General features: G+C 39.7%; 1 protein-coding gene across 1 annotated transcript in view; it reads left to right on the forward strand.

Moving 5' to 3' along the window:
* Positions 1 to 17557, forward strand: part of LOC122800438 — an 89120-nt gene that overhangs the window by 13795 nt on the left and 57768 nt on the right. The window contains exon 3 of the mRNA XM_044069882.1: positions 8097 to 8283. Within this exon, the coding sequence (XP_043925817.1) occupies positions 8097 to 8283 (187 nt within the window). The remainder of the gene's footprint in view (positions 1 to 8096; positions 8284 to 17557) is intronic.

A 17557-nucleotide genomic window follows, 5' to 3' on the forward strand; every position in this document is an offset into this window, starting at 1 on the left:
TAAGAAAAGAGCAGTTGTTTTCCAGTCTTTGTTATGGTACAAAAACAGTTTCATGTCCAACAATAGGACAAAGCCTAACCGGAAGGCCTTCCCTTACTCTTTTATGACCAGCTATATGGTAGATCATGCCAGTATTATAGAGATCCTTAAGACAAACTGAAAGATTTTTTTCCTGTTTCGATGGCTTAACTGGACTGTTCGGGAATGAGCCCCACATTATATTTAGGAAAAGAAAATTATTAAATAACTATTTGGAATTAAGAGAGGCAATTCCAGTATCTTTTACCAACAAAAGGGTGAGCACTACAAAATGTGGACTTTGTCCCCAGTGTGATCATATTCTAGAGAAAGACTTAGTGGTGGTTAAAAATTATTCAGACAGATCAATGTTTCATTGTACATGTAATTCAGTGGGTGTCATTTATTTATTTTTCTATCAACAATACTGTTGTTTTTATGTAGAGAAGACACAAAGGAAGCTCAAAAAACATATCTATGAACACATTCAGGATATTAGAGACAACAAAAATAATTTTCTCTATAAACACACCTTTAAATATCTGACACATGGATTTAAAGTTCTGGGGTTGTAAATGGCTTCTAGAGATCCCCATGGTGGGCCATGGGGCAATTTGATAAAAGCAAGGGAATTAGTGTGGCAAATTAAACTCAATGCACAAATATTTCCTGGTTTGAACAATAGCCTATCTATAGCTAGTATTTTAAAGCTTCATTCCTACATTGTGTAATAAAGTTAATAACTATTTTTGTCTCAAAGTAGAAAACTATATATGTACCGGGTTTATGAAATTTGCAAAAACTATGCATTTTAATATGATTTGTTTTAAATGTTTTAAATGTCTTAAATGTAATAGCATAAAAAGTACAATAATACACCTTCTAGGGCAAACGTAGTGTTGCTTAAGTAGTAAAAACAAATAATAAACTAAATCAGTAATAGTATAGCTGTTTTATGGTAGTAAATGAACATATTGTGTGTAATCCTAATGGTCCAGTCAGGCATGTGGCACGCATGAATGGATGAACGAGATTCCCACTGTCCCTACCTACTGTCTAGTGAAACCACAGCCAAGGGAATAAGAATGGCAGAATCACCGGGGAAAGAAGACCCTGTGTGAGTGGATAATTTCAATTGTAACTGTGATTCAAAGTAACAGATTCTGAAGAAGTCTTTGATACAATCCAATGAAATCTCTCAATTGTGTTTGCTTTTATAAAATAAACAACATTCATACAAATTATACCATGTTGTCTTCTTCGCATACCAAGTCTGGAAGTTTGTGGCTCGATTTTGGAGTTTCGTATGGTTCTTGGTTTTATTATTGTATTAAATCCTTGATGTCATAAAGATCTATATTCAACTAAAGGGCTAGAGAACAATAATTCCAATAACAAAGTTCAGGGCAAGAAAATTGAAGAAGTTCAAAGAAAATGTATGCAGTCAAAACAAAATCTGCATGAAGACAGGCTAAAGCAGTTTGGACCTTTTTTTCACTGTCTTACAAATAACTAAGGAGTGACTTAATTCTGGACTATAAAGCCTTTCAAGATGAATCTTTGTTTAAAAGCATAGATTTGCAAATAATGAAGCATGATAAAGAGCTAAGTGGAAGTGAAAGTAAACTAAGCACAAATAGTTTCAGAATAATGTGAAGGAAAAAGTGATGTATTTGAGGAACTGTTTGTGAATGGACTAAAGCTCCCACTATGATACGGCAACTGTCAACAATGGACAGGATGTTTCGATAAACATATCAGGAATATGGTTTATATTTTAAATTAAGTCAGTCAATAGTGAAGCCTTTTTTGTCTTTTTTAAACGGTTTGATGTGATACAATATGAACACTAAACCACTCGGGAGGACAGTTTTAATTAGCAAACAGAAATTGCCCAAAAGGACAAGATTTCCCCATACACATACACAATTACAAATATAGTAACTCTAGTTTAGCCCCAAACCATGTTAAACAATTTATCCAGTTTCTCTGAGTTTGGACATTTATTTTTAACTTTTTTCTTTTTTAGTTAGCTCTAATTGACTGAAATTATTAGTAAGCAATCCATGGCACTAGTCAAGTATAAAAATCAAGGAACATACTAATGCCACCCTGTGATGCTGTAGGCAATAAACTATGTACTACATAAGAGGGGTATAACAGCTACTAGAAGAGCACCATCACAAATGGCTTCGAGAAATGAGCATAGATGTTAAGACGGGTGCCAAAACAAAGGTACAACATTGTTGATTATATAAAGAAAAATAGAGGCTAGGATGTTGCATTCCCTTTCAAAATCTGCAAGTGAGAATGTGCAATCACAGTATGTCTCTTGCTACAGGATTAATTTACACCCCATCACTGATGTAGAATTGGGAGAAGCCTCATGTTGTTGAGACTGTCTGGAAGGCTACTACAGCCAGCGGAACTAAGACAGGAAATGTTTACAGGAAACAGCGACGCAAGAGTGTCTGACAGGCTAGCATCCTCCTGCAGAGTGGGAGGACTGATGACACAACCTTTAATTGTCAATTTTGCGCTAAACAGATTCTTGACTCTAATTAAGGCACTTAGTATTCTGTTCTTTCATGCAAGTATTTTAATCATCACAGTAACCCAATGCATGTTGTGATGATGTAGAGTATTTCATCCACAGAAGGTTTCTGGGAGAATGTAACTCACTTTAAGATGGCTGCCCAGTTCTGCCACATTAAGCCACAAGAGGTTTCTGGGAGAATTTGTCTCACTATAAGATGACTGTCTAGTTCTACCATATTGAAAGAAATCTATTGAACTTTAACCATCACTTTGAGAGACCTGGAAGAAATGCTTTAGGGAGTAGTAAGCACGCTACTGTGCTGTGGAGCTGTACGGCACAAATCCTGAAACATGGTAGCTATATACAAGTATCTAATGGAGAAAACAATGTGTATCAGTTTAGAAAAGAACAGTATGTAAATTTACAGAAGAGAAAGACTGCAATGGCTAAGGTTTGTGATGTGATGCAGAGTAAACACAGAAGGAATTTCTTTGAGAAATAGGTGATGGAAACTCCTTGAGAGAGGACATGACTGAGTTACTGTATAGGATAAACATGAATATGGTGAAAAGGCAGAAAACAGAAAAGTTGAGTGCAGTTCCAATGAACACAATCATGGGAATGACACTTGAATAAAATGATCCTAAAGGAGAAACAAAGTGTTTTCAGTAGGGGGGGTCAACCCCTAGTAACCCAATGAATAAGGAATGTAGCCCTGACTACAGCTGAGGGACAGGAGTGACAAGAGAATGCATGCTCACCTCAGTCATGGGAAGGATGAGGCAATCATATCTGGGGTGCAAACTCCATGCCAGAATCTCCGGCAGGAACCAGGGATCATATGGAGGTACGTGCCTGGAAAGGGAGCAGAACTTATAAAAAGTGAGATGATTCATAATCATGGATACCACACCCTAGCTATATATATATATATATATATATATATATATATATATATATATATATATATATATATATATATACTGTATAGAGAGGTGGGAAAAATTTGTTCTCTACTGTGGGAGGGCTAGAGGGTGAGAGAATACAGCAGTTGGTAGTGCCCAGATCCTACCATCTGGCACTTCTAGCCATAGCCCATGATATTTCCTTTCCAGGTCATATGGGCATAAAATTTATAAAGAAAAGTATTATGCAGAACATTTATTGGCCTGGGATTTCCAGAGATGTAACTGGGTACTGCAGGACCTGTGAGCATTGCCAAAAGGTAGGCAAGGCAGGAACCAAGGTGAAAGCTCCTTTGATGCCTTTGCCTGTGATAGAGGAGCCATTTCAATGGTAGCTATGGGTATTGTGGGGCCTCTGAGTACCCCAAGTTCCACAGAGAAAAAGTATATCCTAGTGGCAGTAGATTATACCTGATACAAATAAGCAGTGGCCCTATCCTCCACTGAGGCAGAAAAGGTGGCAAATGCTTTGTTAGAGATTTTCAGCAGGGTCTGTTTCCCAAAAGAAATACTGACTGACAGAAGTGTCAATTTTACATCATACCTGGTGGCCTATCTGTGGAATTATTATGGGGTGAAGCAACTAAAGACCACCTCCTACCATCCCCAGACTAATAGTCTTGTTGAGAGGTTAAACTATACACTCAAGACAATGCTACAGGCATTTGCAGACCAGTTAAGAAGGAGTGGTATAAATATTTGCCCCATCTGTCATTTGCTTACGGAGAGGTTCCCCAGGAATCCACAGGTTTTTCACCCTTTGAGTTGCTGTATGGGCATAGGGTGAGGGGACCTCTAGGTTTGATTCATGATGAATGGGAGGGTGAGTGTGAATCTCACAAGGAGTCTGTTGCAGCATATGTCCTAAACCTTAGGACAAAGCTCAGGGAGCTCATGTGCTTGGCCCAGGAAGACATGGCAGAAGCCCATCAGCAGAAAAGGGTCTGGTATGACAGGAATGCTCAAGCTAGAGAGTATGCTGTAGGGCAGCAAGTAATGGTTCTCATTACTGTCAGACACAACAAGCTGCAAGCAGCTAGGGAGGGACATTACAAGGTGGTAAGAAAGGTAAGGGATGTTAACTACATGGTAGAACTGCTAGGCAGGAGGCAGGAGCACAAATTGTATCATGTTAACATGATGAAACTTTCTCATGATAGGGAGGCCCCTGTGCTGAGTATTTGCAGTGGATTACAGGAGGAGTCTGAGGGGGATCTGGTGACTGATCTCCTCAGTGAGGCTTGGACTGACAGCTCAGTGGAAGGGTTAGCAATATCCCAGCAGCTATTCCCTACCCAGGTTTGAGAAATCTGAGCAGTGTTACAGGAGTTTGGGGACATGTTCACTGGGAAACCAGGGTGCACCCATCTGGTGCTGCACTATGTGGATAAAGGATCCCAAAGGCCTATTAAGCATGCCTCTTATAGGGTGCCTGAGAAAGTAAAACAGACTCTGAGGGAGGAGATACAGGAAATGTTGGAACTAGGGTTAATCAAGGAGTCCAGCAGTCCTTGGGCCTACCAATAATCCTGGTGCCAAAGAAGTATGGCAGCACCTGGTTCTGTTTGGACTGCAGGAAATTAAATAGTCACACAAAGTCAGATGCCTCCTCCTTGCCTAAGACAGATGAAGCCCTACAGCAGCTGGGTGGGGCTAAGTATCTTACCACCATTGATCTTACCAAGAGTTACTGGCAGATGCCTTCACTCACAGTGCTAGACAGAGGTCAGCCTCTGTGACTCCTTTTGGCTTGTATGACTTCAGAAAAATGCCCTTCGGGATGAAAAATGCCCCAGTGACTTTCCAGAGGCTGGTAGATTGTATCGTAGCAGGAGAGTTTGCCCTTGCTTACCTAGATGACATTGTCATCTACAGCCATTCCTGGCAAGAGCACCTTCAACATGTCGGGGAGGTGCTCAGAAGACTACAGAGGGCAGGGTTGACCATTAAGCCCAATAAGTGCCAGATGGGTATGGCAGAGGTCTCCTACCTGGGACATAGAGTGGGGAGTGGTAAGTTCAGGCCAGAACCTGCCAAAGTGGAAGCCATTCAGGCATGGCCTGCCCCTGTTACCAAAAAGCAGGTGAGGGCATTCTTAGGGACAGCAGGGTAGTACAGAAAGTTTGTCCACAATTATAGTACCATAGCTGCTCCCCTCACAGACCTGACAAGGAAAAACAAGCCAGATAAGGTAATGTGGATGCCAGCATGTGAGCAGGCATTCCAGAAGCTTAAAGAAGCTTTGGGAGGACTCCCTGTGTTAGCCAGTCCAGATTACAGCAAATAATTTGTTGTGCAAGTTGATGCTTTAAATCATGGGGTGGGGGCTGTACTTAGCCAGGTCTCCTCAGAGGGAGAAGAGCACCCAGTAGTATATCTCAGTCATAGGCTCAACCCCAGGGAGAAACGCTATACAGCTGTAGAAAAGGAATGTCTAGCTATAGTGTGGACTCTGCAGAAACTTCAGCCTTATCTGTATGGAAGGAAATTCACTGTAGTTTCAGACCACAGTCTCTTAACATGGCTATGTTGAGCCAGCCAGCAAAATGCCAAGTTACTAAGGTGGAGCCCAGTGTTGCAGGTATATGATATGACAGTGCAGCACTGCAGTGGGGTTAGCAATGTCAACACAGGCAGGTTCTCAAGACAGGGAATGGGGCAAGGTACTCCCAGATAGTCACTTGAAAAACTAGCTTGAGTTTTCGGGGGAGGGGAAGAAATGTCACACTGCCAGCCCAGCTATCTGGAATTTTATAAATAATTACATGTCATTTGTGAATATTAATATGATTTATAAGGAGATATTGACAGCACAGATATATGGAACTTTGTAAATAATTTTGTCATTTGTGAATATCGATAAGATTTATACAGACCTGTATGTTACGTACTGAGCTAAAATGTAACCACAGCATGCCTTGCTGGCTTAGAACAGAAATGTATATAAACTAATAAAACTGTGTAAATGTATATGTTTTTAATAGTGGCAACTGGGACATAAAAGGTTAACTTGCAAAACTTCAAGAAAATAAGTTGAAATTAAATTGCATTACGATCATGCTATAAAAAACTATCTTTCAGTTTCAGTCAACAGGAGACAGGATATCTACACTAGTGGACTCTCTGTGCTGTTTTGTAAGTGTTTTATTGTTTTATGTCCTCTAGCAGATGCAAACATCTGAAGGCTATGTTTTTTCGCAGAGAGCTGCTAAATTCTGTCAGTTTCTGAAAAAAGGGGTTCAACTTGTAAAATGAATTCAGGTGAAAAAAAGTGATGTCATATAAGCTAACCCAACAGTAATATTTGATACTAATTTAAGAACTCTTTCAGAAATACTGTGCATTTTGTATCTTGTTTTTGATGAGACATCCACTCATTACCACCTTCTGAACTTGCCTTGCTGTAAGTAAGTTTTTAGGGCATAGTAACTCTTTTAGATTCAGATTGAAATATAGTAAAGTATAGGTTAGATGTTTTCTTTATTTATTTGAGACTGTCCTGCAATGTTGTTTTAAATATTTCCTATGATTTTGAACTCTGGTGTAACTGACTACATATTTAGAATTGTCTTGTTCTTTTATTATTTATTATTAAATATATTTAAATCTATCTTTGTGGCTGATATTTGAGAGACATATTTAAGCTCTTAAAGTACTAGCATATCTATATGGTGACACTGTACAGGCCACTCCTAAACAGCCTTCTCTTGGTCAGACTACCATTTGGATAATAGTAACATTAGACAATAGGATTGGACACCCTTTGTTAAGGGCCTTAAGTAACTGATAAAGAGTTGGCTAGTGGCAGTCGGAACTACCTTATAGTCTGGGCAGAAGGGGCCCTAGATAGTAAACCTGTGCCAGCCTTTCCCAGGTGTGTGTGTGTGTGTGTGTGTGTGTGTGTGTGTGTGTGTGTGTGTGTGTGTGTGTGCGTGCGTGTGTGTGTGTGTATATACATAAATCAAACCTCAAAGTGTGTGTGTCAGCTACTTGGGCAGAGACATGAAGTACTGGTTGGACAGAGAGGGTGCTGGAGGTTTTGGCTTGGCCACTCAGCTGAGATCTCAACCCTATAATTGTGCCAGCAGGGACTCTTATTGGGGATCTGGAGAAAGAGGGAGAAACCAGCCCCAGATTCACTGTGGTCTTTATGTGCTCCTAAGGGAAATTGCATTTTACTGTTTGTATCTATACTTGTCATCCTCCCATTGTGTACATCCCCCACTGTTGCCAGGGGTGAGGATTGAGGTTCCTTGATTACCGGGCCAATGTTGAGGTGTATCACATATACACACACACACATATATATATATATATATATATATATATATATATATATATATGTCTGCATGCATGTGTTTTATGCTTTGCTAATTTGTTAAATAAGTAAAGTATATATATATAGTTCAGCATATAATTCACTTATTGTCCATTATAAAATAATTATGTTTATTTTTAATATATATGGAATGTGTACTATCATAGCCCTTATGTGTGTGTTAGCTAAATATAAGTAGAGAAGACATTACAGCACATAATTCACTTATTGTCATTATAATTATGTTTACTTTCAGTACATCTGGGATGTGTACTATCGTTGTCCCTGTGAGGCTGGTCTGAAATGTGAAACTGACAGAACCATCATTGGGGGTATAACACACAAAGACTTTGGAATCTGCATGGACCCAAATCAACCCAGAAAGCAAGTTGCAGAAGAGCAGAAACCAGGAGATCATGAAAATACTGAAACTGCAAGTGAAGGTGATAAAAGTGAAAGCAGTCATCACTCTTTAGAAAATTATATACTTTGTTGCTACTATCTGTAGTGGTAATCAAAGTGAAAATGTTAAAATGCTATTTGCCCCTTAGTTATATGCAACATACTGTTTTTTTTTCATAGTATTCTCTGTCAAACACTTCCCAGCAGTTCTTAATATACGCCTCAGTGTAACATCTGTTAGAGATAATGCAAGTGAAGTGCAGTTACAATGCTAACACCAACCCTGCAAGGCAAAAAAAGAAGTGCTTAAATATCCAAACCAAGCCAGTCAGCATTTTTGTGCAACCACATGCACCCCAGAGAACATAAATGAGTAGGCTAGTGTGCATGTAATATGGTTACTGGGGTAGAATAATGAACAAAAATTGCCAAATTCATGTCCAGCCCAGGTTACAGTGATACAACCAGAACTCAGACTGCATAACACAAGTGACAAAAATGACAGAGTGCATAAGATGTTGGTAAAAGAAAAAGTAACATGTAAATAAGATGTGCAAACAATAAAGTATGTAAGTTAAGTTAGAAAGTATTAATATAGAAAGAAATACAATTCATTGTGATAAGATGAAAATAAAAGACAATATGGATAAGAGATAATGAAGCAGTCTGTATGCATGTATACTGGTGAGGGGTTGTGCTACGAGTGATGGGAGAAGAATGACAAGTAGATAGCAGGAAGGGAGTTAATGGCGGAGCTAAGTGATCTAACCTAAAGTGAGGCATTTCAACCGACTACTTCAGCAGCCAAGCTTTAGTTTGGGGCTTAATTTTGTGACAGTAGAGAGATCTTTTAAGCTGGGTGTGAGTCCTTGCCACTATGCAAGTAGACTCACCTGTATCGTGAAACTAAGTAAGTAAGTAGACACATCCATGTTGTCCAATCAATTTGGCAGGATGGCACACAGTGCCACTTAAAGTTATATAGTCATACAGTGTAACAGCTGTCCTGTAGTGTCCATGTGTTTGGACAGCTGGCGGATGTATAAATGAGGAGGAAATAAGTGTATAAGGAAGCAGGAAAAACTGAATGCATCAGTTAGAGGGACACAAAGAAGGACAGCATGTAACAGTGTGCAGGGTTGTGCAGGCAACATGTTTTATGTAGTGTCAGCAAAATGGAAAATTATTGAATAAAATGGAAGAGGGCAGTGTGCAGGGGCAGACAGACACAAAATAAGTTAGTATAGACAGACATGGAGGGATGATCACATGTTAGGATGGGAAAACATGGAATGGCTAGAGACAGAGGATAGAAAATGGTTTGGCGGAAGGTTTGACAGCATACATGGTACAGGGTATGACATAAGAAGAATGAGCACATATGGCTGGGAATAGAGTGGGGTATGAGCAGTAACCTGCTACTTGTAGGTCTGACTCAGAAGGATATTACTGTTATGCACCAGAAGCCAGCATCATGCTGTAGCTAGTGGAATGGGCAACACCATCTCCTAACAGTCAATGCTAGATACTACCTAGGTGACACACTCTGCCATCAGCTCCAGGAGGCTATCCATCATGGCCAGACATTTGCCCACTGGTCTCCTCAGTGAAATCTCCACCAGCTACTTCAGCTGTGGCTAGGCTATGTCAGGCAATGGTGCCAAACCACTTGCCAGGAAGGGCCAGGAGTCCCCTGCAAGCTATTCCCAGCCTGTTAGTACCATGTTAGTACCATGCTCAGCAGATTTCCACAGAGCTGCTTCCACAGCATAGCACAGAGAAACCGTAGGCTTACCACAAGGGTTTCTATCAGAAGACCAAAGATGCATTTTGTTGAATGCATCTTAGTCGAACTTCAAATGTCAAAAATGCAAAATGACAAAGCGTCATATAAGCAAATTCTTTCTCTGGGAAAGAAGTTGCTTGGACGCTTCTGTCACTTTGCCATTTTTGGCACTGTAGTGTGATCTCGGAGTTGGTATATTTAAGTAGGGGGGGTGTGGGGGGGTGAAGCCCCCCATTTAAAATAGTGTTTAGTGTGGGTTTTTTTTGTTTTTTTTTTTTGGGAACAGCAATTTTTTTTCCCTGGGAAAAAAATTGCTGTTCTGGTAGTTCCCTCTTTTCAGCTTTTGATGTTTTGGGGTTGATATAACAGCATTTGATCTTTTGATCGTTCACTGTTATAATATAGACACTACCACAATATACAATTGCTATGTTTTTATAGGAATATCAGGAGTTCTAACATATTAGGATAACAGCAGAGGTAGGTTGGGATTATATTATATGTCTTGCATGGAAACCCTTATTATGCATACCTGTACCTCAAGGAGATGGGTTTAGCACAGGCATTCATGCTCACTTTTGTTTGATTTCTCCAAGCGTTTACTTTTTTTAATACTGTGAAAGGAATGTACCCTGTTCCTAACTCATGGCATAATTAAATTTATAAAATTAGTTTTGCTTCAGTTTTGATGCTTGCAAAAGTACTCTACTCAACATCTATAATCTACCCAGAATTCCTTCCTTGTGTAGTTTATATGGGGTTATCATCTTTGGTAGCACACTTAAGTACAGCTGAAATTCTTTTTCATTTGCCTAGTTGCTCCTACTACCACAAGAACAATCTGGGTTGCCCTTATCATACATTGGCCTAGTTTCTACCTGCATATCTTGATATTTTATAACTTTATATCTTTAAGTTTGAAGGACTCTATCATCATAAGGTGTAGCAAATTTTATAATCAGTGCTGCTTACTTTTTTCTTTTCAAATACTCCATCTGGTATTATTGTTTCTACTTTCTTAACTGTTTGTGTGTGTGTGTGTGTGTGTGTGTGTGTGTGTGTGTGTGTGTGTGTGTGTGTGTGTGTGTGTGTGTGTGTGTGTGTGTGTGTGTGTCTTTTCAAGGAAGGGTACAACTACAGTGACAGCTTTAGAGGCTGGGATAGGAAAACAGGCCAATGTTGGCACTCATTTCGAGTCTAAGGATGATAAAACAAAGATACCTGAGGCAGATTCAGATGGCACAGTGATACTTCCGGCTTCCATCCTAGGTGAATATCCACCTGTAGTACAAGATGAAGTTGTGGCCTCTCACACAGATGAACCTGAGTTGGTAAAGTCTGAAGGTTTATCATTCCCAGTGGGGAAGGGGATCCCTATGGCTCCAAGTATCAGTGCAGCTCCCTCTGCAGCTTCAGTGGCAGAGGAGCCCACTGCAGCACATAGGGGTATAGTATACTGCACAGACTTGCAGAGATAAACAACACCATGACATGTCACTGTTAACCTCTGATATGCAGGCCGTACTTGAGATCAATCAGTAGTTGTGCCAATTTATCATCCCAGCAATATCAGCTGCAACACAGTCCAACATGTAGTCAATCGCTGTGCTGTGTGGAATTGGTGAGGACATGGAGTTCATGAACTATCTAATCTAAACTACTAATCGAGTACTGATTGGACATGGGAGGTCCACAGTAGTGCATGGATGTCATTTAGAATATCAACTTTCAGTAAAATCCAACTCATATGATCAGCTTTACAAAATGTTAAAGTTTGTCAAAACACAAAACTGTGATTTTGCGCAACCCCCACACCCTCTGTTAATTACATATACCAGCTTTGAGAGTGCACTACCATCAGGAAAAGGGCAAATTCCTCCATCCCTTCTTTACCACAATTTCAGTACAAATGGTTTGACGTTCCATAAAATCGATCATATGAATTTGACTACATAAAATTCGACTTCACAGAAAGTCAGTATATACTAAATGGGATCTTTGGCATGCACCACATCCACTTCTATAGACAATTGCAAGTGCCACCATCCCTGCTCATACTGGCTATACTGTTCAAGGTCAGAGTAGAGTATGTACCAGGGGAAAAAGTGTGGAGGGACTATCACAAGTTTCGCAATCCTCAACTGCATCTAGAAAAGTATAATGCTTTGCCTCCCTTCCTTGTGGTTGGAACAGCACCCAGACTGCTATGACATGACTCTTTACTAGTGAACTCCATTCAGTTTATGGTTTTGCTGTCACACACTATCTTTGGCAGAAAGGACCTCAGCTCTTGCCACAACAAGCCAGCAGAGTGTCACTAGGTCACAGTCACTTACTGACAACCCAAGAGAAAATTGTCACTGACACAGAGAACCTGTCACCTCATGATCTGTGTCTTCACCACCTGTGACATGCTCCCCCACCCAATGTGTGTGAACAAATTTGTGTAATTATATCACTAGTTATCTGCACACAGATGACAACAGTGATCCATTCAACCCTTGTGGTGTATGTGGGACTATCTGATGTACAGTGTGGCATGACCGTGTCCTGAGCATCAAAGTCAAGTATTAACAATACAAGTACCATGTTCGCTCATCGGGGCACGTGGGTCTGGATTAGAAGCCACCATGTTGCCTGTGTTGACACTTACTCTGATGGTTGCTATGAGGGGGTTGATTGTACAACTGCCAATTGCTGATGCTCTGTCATACTGTTACCATATAATGGTGTTCATAAGCTCAAATATATTTATAAGGTATGCAGCCCAGGAGGCCATTAAAGAGACATGTCAAAATTCCCAATTGCCCCAAAATACTGCCTGATTAAGGGATTTACTAAAGGCCACACAGTAGAGAAATGAAGGCTGGGGGAATCAAGCCCTGTACCACAGGAAGTGTGTGTGTGTGTGTGTGTGTGTGTGTGTGTGTGTGTGTGTGTGTGTGTGTGTGTGTGTGTGTGTGTGTGTGTGTGTGTGTGTGTGTGTGTGTGTGTGTGTGTGTGTGTGTGTGTGTGTGTGTGTGTGTGTGTGTGTGTGGTCTGACTATAGAAGTATTCTGGGTCTGCCCATCCTATTTTCCCAACAGTAGAGTATATAGCATGCAACATGCTAGGTATATCCTGAAGGCTGTGGCAGCTTCATAGTGATGTTACTCTTCCCAGACATGCCACAGCAATGGAAGCAGGCTTTGTGCAAGCTGAATACTCTGTTTAATAGTGCAGGTTTGTGTGTGCACAGTGCTGTACTGAGGTTCAGCCACTATCTATGGACTCTACATGAGAATCATAAGCCAGGGCTCCAGCTGGTATCCAGAATTACCTGCAACAGAGTATCAATTCCTTAATACATTAAGGCACGCTATGCATGCAGCTGCACACAACAACATTAGTTGCAGTGCCTACAATTACCAAGCAGATGATCCTGTGGAATGACACTATTTCTGCTTTACTATCAGAGCAAATTAACAAAGAAGGGGAAAAAATGCAGGTTTACAGCTTTCACTCAAAATGCAAGGATGATATTTGCTGGGTTTTAACACACTCGTGACTGATAATTCAAGAATTGCTTATGCAGATATAACCCATAGCATGAAGCAGGCTCCAATAAGCTCTAATTAATTTCAGATCTTGTAATGCCAAGCTTATATATATATATATATATATATATATATATATATATATATATATATATATATATATATATATACACATATATATATATATATATATATATATATATATATATATATATATATATATAGATATATATATGTCAGGTGTACAGCTGGTTAAGATTCCATATGATGGATAAGTGCAGGCATTTTGTCAAGGGACTTCAGCTGCGTTAAATGCCTACCACATCCTTATGTTTACACTCAGCACAAAGGGACTTCAGCTACATTAAATGCCTACCCCATCTTCATGTTTACACTCAGCACAAAGGGACTCAGCTAATTTAAATGCCTACCCCATCTTTAGGTTTACCCTCAGCACAATGGGACTCAGCTTTGTTAAATTCCTACCCCATCTTTATGTTTACACTCAGCACAAAGGGGCTTCAGCTATGTTAAATTCCTACCCCATTCTTATGTTTACACTCGGCACAAAGGGACTTCGGTTTTATTAAATGCCTACCCCATCCTTATGTCTACACTCGGCACAAAGGGACTTCGGTTTTATTAAATGCCTACCCCATCCTTATGTCTACACTCGGCACAAAGGGACTTTGGTTTTATTAAATGCCTACCCCATCCTTATGTTTACACTCGGCACAAAGGGACTTCGGTTTTATTAAATGCCTACCCCATCCTTATGTCTACACTCGGCACAAAGGGACTTCGGTTTTATTAAATGCCTACCCCATCCTTATGTCTACACTCGGCACAAAGGGACTTCGGTTTTATTAAATGCCTACCCCATCCTTATGTTTACACTCAGTGCAATCTATTTTAGAGCTTAGTCAGGTTGTAGTAGATCTGAAAGCCTGTGAGACAGCAGTAATCACCATTCTGTTCTCTGTACTTATGTACACCCTATTCTTCACATACAACATTAACTTTTCCAACATCCTAACTTCACCAACCAGGTAAGTCCAATTTCCTACTGTCCAAACTCTCACCACTAGTTATGTCTCTTAATTCTCCATTTTCTTGCTGTAATAGCTATATATAAAAGAAACTGCTCAGAAAAAAGAAGTTTGTACCCAAGTTCAGCAGAGGAATCCCACCACCTCCAATGTCCTTATCATTGTTCTTTCTTGGACATCTGAATCTGAGCGGATTCACTTCATAATCTCAAAATACTGAAATATCGAATTTCAGTATCTCAAGACCATGAAACTGAATTCACAAAACACCGAAACAACAAAACCCCAAACCCAAAACCACGAAATTCTGAAAGCCTGTGAGACAGCAGTAATCACCATTCTGTTCTCTGTACTTATGTACACCCTATTCTTCACATACAACATTACCTTTTCCAACATTCTAACTTCACCAACCAGGTAAGTCCAATTTCCTACTGTCCAAACTCTCACCACTAGTTATGTCTCTTAATTCTTCATTTTCTTGCTGTAATAGCTATATATAAAAGAAACTGCTCAGAAAAAAGTAGTTTGTACCCAAGTTCAGCAGAGGAATTCCACCACCTCCAATGTCCTTATCATTGTCTAACATGCCATGACCACAGACAGATCATATGTTCTTTCTTGGACATCTGAATCTGAGCGGATTCACTTCATAATCTCAAAATACTGAAATATCGAATTTCAGTATCTCAAGACCATGAAACTGAATTCACAAAACACCGAAACAACAAAACCCCGAACCCAAAACCACGAAATTCAAAACACCTAACAAACTGCACACACTACACCATTCAGACACCACAACACCCACATCACAACATAAACAAACAAAACTACACACAAACACAACTCATACACACATAAGCAAGGGGGCAAGCCCCCCCCTGCAACTCCCATGTGAGGGGCAAGCCCCCCACACCCACCTACTTATATATACTAACTCTGAGATCGCACAAACAGGAACAAACAGGAAACAAAAGCAAACTGACACACGCACATTTTCCAGTCCCTCACACACACATCAAACATATCAGCAAACTCACATACACTCTAACGCCAACTCAAAATCCTTATAAAACACACTTACCTGACATAACACCTAGATCCAAACATGGCACCGCGCACCATCAGCACACAATCCCGGACATTATGTAGTATATTGCCATAACTGCGAATTTGAGATATTTGAATTCATGATTATGATCTTTTGCTATTGCAAACATTTGGCTTTATAGTCTCGAGATACTGAAATTCGACATTTCAGTATTTCAAGATTATAAAGTGATCCCAAATCGAGCTCATAAGACCCACATTCTCATACAGCCTTGCATCTTTACTGGTCTGATTTAAGGTGAGATCTAGAATGACTTTTACTTAAAGTACCCCTGTCCTTTAGCTCGTAACTGTTGCTCATCAAATAAATTTCTTTTTCCTTCTTTCACCATCGGTTCCTTCACCACACATCACTGCAAAACATCTTTCCCCCCAAACACTTCCTCACACAATACATTTATATTATTTATCTGTTTCCCCATTTGCTCTGAGTGTATACCCTCTCCTTCAGTATCCATCACTTCACAGCCTTAGCATCCTCCCCAACCTCAGAGTAACATTTTAACCTACCATCCTCCAACCCTACCTAAGTTATAGATTCAGGCTACTTCTTATTCTCTGATCTATGCCTAAAACAACCACTCTTCCCCTCCACAAACCTCGTCCCCTCTAAACTCCATGAAGCTCTACTTATATCCCCTTGTCTGTTCCTCATACACTCCTCTCGAATTTGGTGTTGACAATCCAGATAATGTACAGCACCAGAAAGACTCACATCTCCCATACCAGACTGGTACTGTACTTCACTCCAAGGAATGTCTGCTTTGACATCATTTTTTACCCTTTTATAACTACCATCTCCTTCATGCACACTCTAAGTTCTATATATTTTATTACTAATACCCTCTACTTTTCAACCCACCCACTCCCCCCAAGTCTCTTCTGAAAATTCACCATCCACATAACCTATGACCATACTGACATGCTCCCACTCTTCCATACCAAAGTCACTTGACCAACTCCCCACTCTTCCTTCACATAGCCATTTCATCGACAGGTAAGACTCCATCTACCCTTAAACCTATAATTGAACTCTTCAGCATTTTGTTTAACTCTCAGACCTGATATTGCAAATTGTTAAGCCTGTTTTGCTCACTAAATCTCCCTCCAATATAAAGCTGCATTTTTATTGCCAGTGACCTATAGCCAGAGTATATTACATATCTTCCTTATAGCCAGAGTATATTACATATCTTCCTCATCCCTTTTTTTCTAGATCATTGTACTCAGAGGTAAATGGCATGATAGATTTTACAACAAAACTAGACGTATTATTTACAAAAAGTAATATAGCATTGAAGCTGGTGCATAAAGTTTCTGGTGGTGTGGGTGAAACCCTGATAGAAAAATATTTATTATACTTTGTTTTATTTGTGATTTGCTGTAGTATGTCTGGTTAAGGATGACAACTAAATATCTACATTTTGCTTTTGTCTGCATCCTCATTCTATATTATGCAGCAGGGCAACAGTAACATGGAAATAACCAGTTTTATCCAGTGTAGGTAATTTCATTATTTTAGATGCATTTTGCTTTCATTTCTTTTGCATACATTTCATACCCTAAACAGTTATACATAATGCCTGCCTTTCCAGTGTTAAATGATAGTTTGAGTGTGTGTGTCTGCTGAATATGTATACATTTCTCTAACTTTTGATTTTTTTCTAGCAGCCTCTATTGTCTGGTGCTCCTTGAAATGTTTGTCATTTTGAAGGTTTGTCCTTGTATCGCTATTATTTAAATTATACTTGTATGTATCTATGGTTACGTTTACAAGTCTGCTTCTGCATTGGCTGCATTAGTAATGCTTGGTAAGTACTAGGCAATAAGT

The sequence above is a fragment of the Protopterus annectens genome, chromosome 4.part0 (assembly GCF_019279795.1).
Source record: "Protopterus annectens isolate FY-2018-M chromosome 4.part0, PAN1.0, whole genome shotgun sequence".
In the NCBI taxonomy this organism is placed as follows: Eukaryota; Metazoa; Chordata; order Ceratodontiformes; family Protopteridae; genus Protopterus; species Protopterus annectens.